Source organism: Camelus dromedarius, chromosome 26 (genome assembly GCF_036321535.1).
Source record: "Camelus dromedarius isolate mCamDro1 chromosome 26, mCamDro1.pat, whole genome shotgun sequence".
NCBI classification, from domain to species: Eukaryota; Metazoa; Chordata; class Mammalia; order Artiodactyla; family Camelidae; genus Camelus; species Camelus dromedarius.
In genome coordinates this window covers 24,325,603-24,332,370 of record NC_087461.1, presented here as the reverse complement: position 1 = coordinate 24,332,370, position 6,768 = coordinate 24,325,603, and the positions used below count along the sequence as shown (strand labels likewise).

Here is a 6,768-nt window from a genome sequence, read left to right as displayed (position 1 = left end):
CTTAATCCACTAGATGCCTGCAGCATCCCCAACACACACACACACACACACACACACATTTCCATGACGACTATGTGGATGGGGTAGGGAGCATGATCTTATCTCTTACTCAGCCGGCCTCCTGCTTATTCTGCAAACACACCAGAGCCAATCCCACCTTGGGGCCTTTGAACGCACCATCTCCTCTGCCTGGAACACCCTTCTCCTGGTTTCCTCAATGTATTTGGACTCTGCTCAAGAGTCACCTCCACAGAAAGGTCTCCTCTGAGCACCCCGTATAAAACAGCCTCTCCTTCCCTCCTCATCCTTTCACTCTGCCCCCTTTTCCTTCACAGCACTTATCACCCACCTGACATGATAGTCTCTGTTTATTCAGTGGTTGTCACTGCACCCTCTTCCCACCTAGAATGTCACCTTCATGAGGACAAGGGTCTTGTCTGCTTTGCTCACTGCGATGCCTGCCGATGTCCAGAACGGTGCCTGGAATCAAGCAGGAGCTCAGCAAACACACGTGGAGCGATGGAATATCAGAAGCCCTGGTATTTAGCACGTGCAACATGTTGTGCACCTGCACAGTTCCCCAGGGCTGGGGACCACAGGTTCTATCACCTCTCCAGTGGGGTCCAGGAGCCCAGAGTTTAATAACAACTGTAAAGTTGGTCCCGGAAGACCTGGGCTCTAGCAGGGTGGGAGGGGACCCTGGACAGAGCCCGAAGAAGGATGCAGAAAGGGAATCTGCGGTCAAGGTGAAGGTTGGTGTTGGGGTCCAGTATACAGGTGGCCTGTGTCCGAGGATGTGGGGGGGCCACGTTCGTGGGAGGGACCAAGGACTCCTTCCTGCTCCGCCTCCCGCTTCCCATGTTTTGGGGCAAATACGGGTCCCCCCTCCCCCACCCTCTGAGGAAACAGACATAGGGATTTCAAAGTCAACCAGAAATGCTCTTTATTCACTAGAGCTCAACACCCGGGTCCAGCCCTGGGCCAAAAACCAAACAACTTAAAATCTGACTCAGGGCTCTTTTTTGCCCCTAAAATAAAATCTAGGGAGTCGCCATGCCCATCCAGGCACAAAACCCACTTTTCCTGTGGGAGCTTCGTGAACTTTACTGTTGCAGGAGAAAACAAAGGAACTTTACAAAACTATCGCAACTTGTGGGTGGGTGGGAGGTGGCAGAGAGACGCCTTCCACTGGGGAAAGGACCCATCGGTGATTTGCCATTGGGGGCAGGAGCGCAGTGAAACTGAATGAAATGAACATAGGAAGAACAACTAGGCGGAGGTCAAGGGTATCGGCTGTCGGCTCACCCCAAAGCCCTCCACCCCCGATAAGCCTGCAAAGATATGGTGCCCCGCTGCTGTGGCCCCTCCTCCCTCCAGCTCCTGATGGATGGGCTGTTGAGGGCAGGGCAGGACCCATCCGGTGCCGTCCACGATGAAACAGTGGATCTACCAGTGGCTGAAGAAGGTGGAGAAGGCGGGTTGAAGTCAGGATCCCATCTTGAAGTTCGTGGGCTGGAAGGTCCAAGCCAGCCTGTTCCCTCTCTCCACATTCTGAGGGGCAGACTGGGAGAGCACAGTGGGGTCCTGTAGGGCCAAGGGTCCAAGAATTCCAAAAGGAATGGAACCCCAGGGGCTAAGAAGTCAAAGGGGCAGGGCTGGTGGCCCAGAAGGACTAAAGATCCATGAACCGTGGCCCAGAAGGAGCCACAGGGGCCGGGGTCCTGCTGCACCCAGAATCCACGGATATCTCCAGGACAGAACCCTTAGGGCTGAGAGGTCCAAGGGGCAGGGCTGGCCAGGCTCTCCATAGCCTCCATTGTTTCAGGATCCAGCAGGGATGGAGCTCTGAAGGTCAGACATTCCAAAGGGCTGGGTGAGTCCATGGGAGGTGGGTGAGCCCAGGGACTTGGTAGGACTGAACCAGGAGGGCTGGGGGTGCGGGGGCTGAGCACCTCATGGTCCTCAGCAGTTGACCTTGCGGCCGGCCGAATTGCGCCCACTGCGGCGGTAGAGAGACTGATAGCCCCCGTTGAGCGAGCAGTACTTGAGCGTGTGGGCCTGGTCACCCGTGGCCCCGCACAGGGGACACACGTAGTGCCGCAGGATGGGACACACCACCACACCCCCCGGGGTCTTCAGCCGGTGCGAGGTGTACACGCGGCGAGACTCCCCATTGTGCTTGCAGAAGTTGCAGAGGGTGGCCAGGGCCTCACTAGGGCCCCGCCCTCCCGGTCCCTGCTCTTGCTGGGCCTCAGGTCTCGGCTCCCCAGGTTTCAGCTTCCCATGTCTCGGCTTCCCAGATCTCAGCTGCCCAAGTCTCGGCTCCTCAGAGCTCAGCTCCCCAGGTCTCGGCTCCTCAGTGCTCGGCTCCCCAGGGCTCAGCTCCCCAGGGCTTAGCTCCCCAGTCCCTGGGGCCTCCTGCACTTGTCCCGGACTCTGGATCAGGGCCGACACTACCTGGCTCAGGTTGAAGTAGTCCTTCCACATGTCGAAGGGTGGCAACTCCATGGCCGCCTGCAGGGGTGGTAGGTGGCTGGAGAGAGATGGGCTGGGGCCCCCGTGGACTGGAGCAGCAGATGGTTTTCTGAAGCAGAGAGGAACTACACCCATTTTTATATTCCTCAAAGACCCTTCTGAACAAAGGTGGAGCTTAGGATTTAAAGGGCCCACTCCTCACCCTTGGTCCCCATCTGACTTTAATCCCCCATGGATAACTGGAAGGGGGTCATTCCCCTCGTCTCTCGTCCTTGCTCTAACTGCCAGGTGCTGTGATCTGGAAAGGCCCTTCCCCCTGGGCCTCAGTTTCTTTATCTGGTCAATAAAGTCCCATGTCTGCAAATTCCCCCACCCCCCCTCCCTTCAAGGCTGGGGGCTGCCCTCTCTAGAGCCATTCCTAATAACAACAACAGCCCCCGACTATGAGCTGGTCGCTGGGCTCCCACAGTTACCTTCATGATCTGACTTCACTCCCACAACAACTCCGCATGGGTAACACAGTTACTATTCCTTTTTCTTTTTTTTTTTTTTAATTGATTTATAATCATTTTACTACTACCCCATTTTCTAGACAAGCTGCTGAAGCTCAGAGAGGAAAACTCCTACTGGCCCAGAGGCACACAACACGCAAGTGGCAGAGCCAGGGCTCGCAACTCCGAAGCAAATGCTTCTTCTATCTCTTTTGAATTAAAACCTGATTTTTTGTCACATCTGGAATTAGGAGTCACTGATTCAACACAGATTTCTTGAGCATGCACCGGAGTGTTCAATGTTTTTGAAAAAGGGTCTCTTTGAACCTCATAACCATTCAAGGAGGCAGGCACCAGAGTTTCCATTTTCTAGAAAGGCTATGAGGCTCAGAGAGGTTAAGGAAGATACTCAAAGTCACGCAGCAGGGAAATGGCAGAGTTGGGACTGACACCCAGCTCTGACTCCAGAGACACTGGGAATTGATCTAAGAAGCAGAAGAGGACCCTGGCGTGACGCAGACTCCTTTAGAATGCCCACACTTCCCCCTTGGCCTGGCACATTTTCCCAGATCCTTTCTGAGCTTCAGGACCAAGTAAAAGCCTGGCCTCCTGCCCATGCCAACTCCAGGAATTCTTCCTCCACCTGTGGTCCCCAGTTGGTCTCCCTGACCGCTCAACATCCAATCACTGAAGTCCCTAGTGTTGGGCGCTGGAAACTTGGCAGTGAGCACATCTACCCTGTGCCTGTTTCACAAACAACCAGTCTAGCCAGCTAATGAGAAAACAGCAGCCCATAAAGACCCGATTACACAGACAGGGTGCTCTGAGAGAGGCTGAGCTGGGAGAGGTGACCGGAAGCTGAGATCACATAGAACAGTCTTCCAGGAAAAGGAACACGAGATATGGAGCCCTGAAGTCTGGGGACAGCAAGGGGGCTGGAGCGGCCAGAATGGGGTGAGAGTCCCCAGATGAGGCCAGCCCGGGAAACATGGGCTGAAAATAAATTTTTTTTATTATAAATTGCTGTCTTTTAATTTCTCCTTTGCAGTTCAGTTAGGACATGATCTTAATTTTCTTTTCTTTTTTTTTTTTTTTACTATATTTTTATTTTATTATTTATTTATTTTATTTTTCCCCTTTTCGGAGGCACTGGGGATTGAACCCAGGACCTTGTACACACCAAGCATGTGCCCTACCACTAAGCTATACCCCCACCTTCCCAATTTTAAAAATAAAATGTGTGTGTTGGTGGGCTCTATTACCTAGGAACTTAATTTCAGAATCCTCAAGGGGCATCTCAATATGTTAGATAAAGTGGGTGTCAGGTCTCACTGGGTTAAGCACCCGTGATGTAGGTCAGTATCAGCCCATTGGTCTTTGTCTTCGGAGCAATAGGGAGCCACTGAAGGGTAAAAGCAGGGGAAGGGCAAATGAGAAATGTTTTAGGATGCTCCTCTGGTTGCTGTCGATTGAATAGAGGCTATCCCCATCAGTTCACATTGTCTTGAGCTGATCAGGGAGTGAAGTCTGAACAAAGTCTGTTGAGGACTCCTTGATGGCAGATACTAGGTCTTGCCTTCGGAAGGAGCTTAATACATGCTCATTGAGTGAATGTATCATCTCTGTGGATGGGCTCAAGGTTGGGAGGGGACAAAGGGAGGAATTTATGAATGTCAGAGGAAAGGTCTTTTTGTGGTGTGATTTCCCAGCTTTCTGTAATTTCTTTTTTTTTCCCTGGGGGAAAAATATGTTGTTGTTTTTTTTATTGAAACATCGTTGATTTATAACATTGTGTTAGTTCTGGTGTTCACCCTAGTGATTCAGCTATACATATATATATTCTTTTTCATATTCTTACTCATTATAGGTTATTACAAGATACTGAATATAGTTCCCTGTGCCAAACAGTAGGACCTTGTTGTTAATCTGTTTTATATATAGTAGTTAGTATTGCAAATCCCAAACTCCTATTTTAGCCCTCTGTAATTTCCTTTTGAAGTAATGATTTGGATAGTGGCTTGTTTGATGTCTGTCCTCACTGGTAACCTGTGAGCCCCAGGAGGTCAGCCCCAGGTGATGATGTTCCCAGCATCACCCAGCACAGGGCCAGGCGGCCACAGAGCAGGTCAGGGGATGTTAGCAGGATGAGTGTCCACAGATCAATAATAAGTCATTCAAATGGGTGATTCCTGTGTCTTAAGTGCTTATGGTGTTCTTTATTGTTCAGCTCTAATGTCTCCTCCTCCAGGAAGTCCGCCAGACCCTCAGGCTGGGTCAGCCTTCTCTGAGTGCCCCCTTCCCAGCCCTGCCTACACTGAGTCATCACTGACTGGGGTTGGGTCTGTCTCTCCTTCTGGACCATGAGCCTGTGAGGGCAGGGCTAAGGCTGTTCCACAAGTACGTTTATGTGCTTCATGTCATTTAACTCTCATTGCTTTCCTAAGTACCATTATTATTCCTGATTTGCAAAGGCAGCAACTGATGTTCAGAGAAGTTAGGTGATTTGTCTGTGGTCACACAGCAGGCAGGCAGCAGAGCTGGGATTCCAACTTGGGTCTGCCCCAGTCTAGTCTTTGCCCTTAACCACTGCCCTACATTGCCTCAATAAATACTCAGTAGAATGAATGAATAAATGAATGCATCTGGGAGCTACCCAGTGGCTTCCAGATCACCTGGTCAAGTTTCCCCTACTTTCTTATTTTTCAGATGTAAATGAGGCCTCAAGATGGGAGGGATCTGAGTTTCAGTCTCTTAAAGCCATGGTTCCCGGCCAAGGTCCCTGGATTCACCTGCACATCAGGTAACTTCTGGAAACCCATTAATAAAAGTACACCTGTGGTCATAGGGTGGGCTGTGAGGTTTTCTGCTTGTTCATCTCCCTGAAGAGGTAAATCAGACCTCTGTGTTATAATATTGGGGTCATGGGGTTGGGCGGTGGGGTGACTTGAGCACAAAATCCACCCCCCCCCCACCACAGTTCACTGGGTGGGTAGCATCCTGGGTAATGTCTCAGTAATCAGCCCTGGGTTCAAGCCAGGTTTTACCACCTGCTCACTGAGTGGCTGTGGGCTTATTATTTAATCTTTCTTAGCCTCAGTTTTTTCATCTGTCAAGAGGAAATGACATCAGTGCTCGTCCAGGGGCCATGGACTGTAATTGTGTTTGCAGACAGCACAGAGCTTGGCTCGTGGGATATGCTGATGACACGTTAGCCATGATAATTGACAAGATTAAGGCAATAATCTCAAGGGGACTTATTTACTGAGCATCTCCTCAGGGCCAGCACTATGCTCAGGGCTATACCCACGTCTGTTTCCCTGTACCATCCCCAGACCCTGTGAAGCAGGGTCTAGCAATAGCCCCATTTTACACTTGAGCCACGGGCGTTTCAGAGAGGCCGAGGGGCTTGTCCAAGGTTATATGGACAATGAGTGGTAGGCTGGAACTGGAACCCAGGACTGGCTGAAGAGCCTGCCAAGGTGTTCAACAGAAAGCAAGGGAGCAAGAGGGACTTGCCAGGCATAGGGACAGAATGAGGTGAAAACCAGGAAGGATGAGGGGATCTGAGTGACATAGATTTTCACAGGGAGAAGCTGTTGGCCATCAGTGGACATATTCCAGGGCAGGAGAGACCGAGGTCCGCCATGTGGCAGGAGAAGGCTCCTGGAGGGAGGACCCAGGATGGGTGAGGGGGCCTCTGCACCAAGTGCTTTCCACAAAGTCACAGCTGAAACCTCCAGCATGAGAGGTGCGAGCTTCCCGTGAGCAGCAGGGCCGGGCCCCAGGGACCCAGTCAGTGTTG

The 6,768-nt window shown here is 51.4% G+C and overlaps 1 protein-coding gene and 1 non-coding gene across 2 annotated transcripts; both read right to left on the bottom strand.

The window, feature by feature from the left end:
- Window positions 1–1,824: 1,824 nt before the first annotated feature.
- LOC105104516 (nanos homolog 2) lies at window positions 1,825–2,549 on the bottom strand. Its single transcript, XM_064479256.1, has one exon. It carries the CDS (start codon window positions 2,506–2,508, stop codon window positions 1,963–1,965), a length of 546 nt encoding a protein of 181 aa, XP_064335326.1. The 5' UTR covers window positions 2,509–2,549; the 3' UTR covers window positions 1,825–1,962.
- Window positions 2,550–4,107: 1,558 nt separating this feature from the next.
- TRNAT-GGU (transfer RNA threonine (anticodon GGU)) lies at window positions 4,108–4,179 on the bottom strand. The gene has a single exon. It is a non-coding gene; the product is annotated as a tRNA-Thr (tRNA).
- Window positions 4,180–6,768: the final 2,589 nt, after the last annotated feature.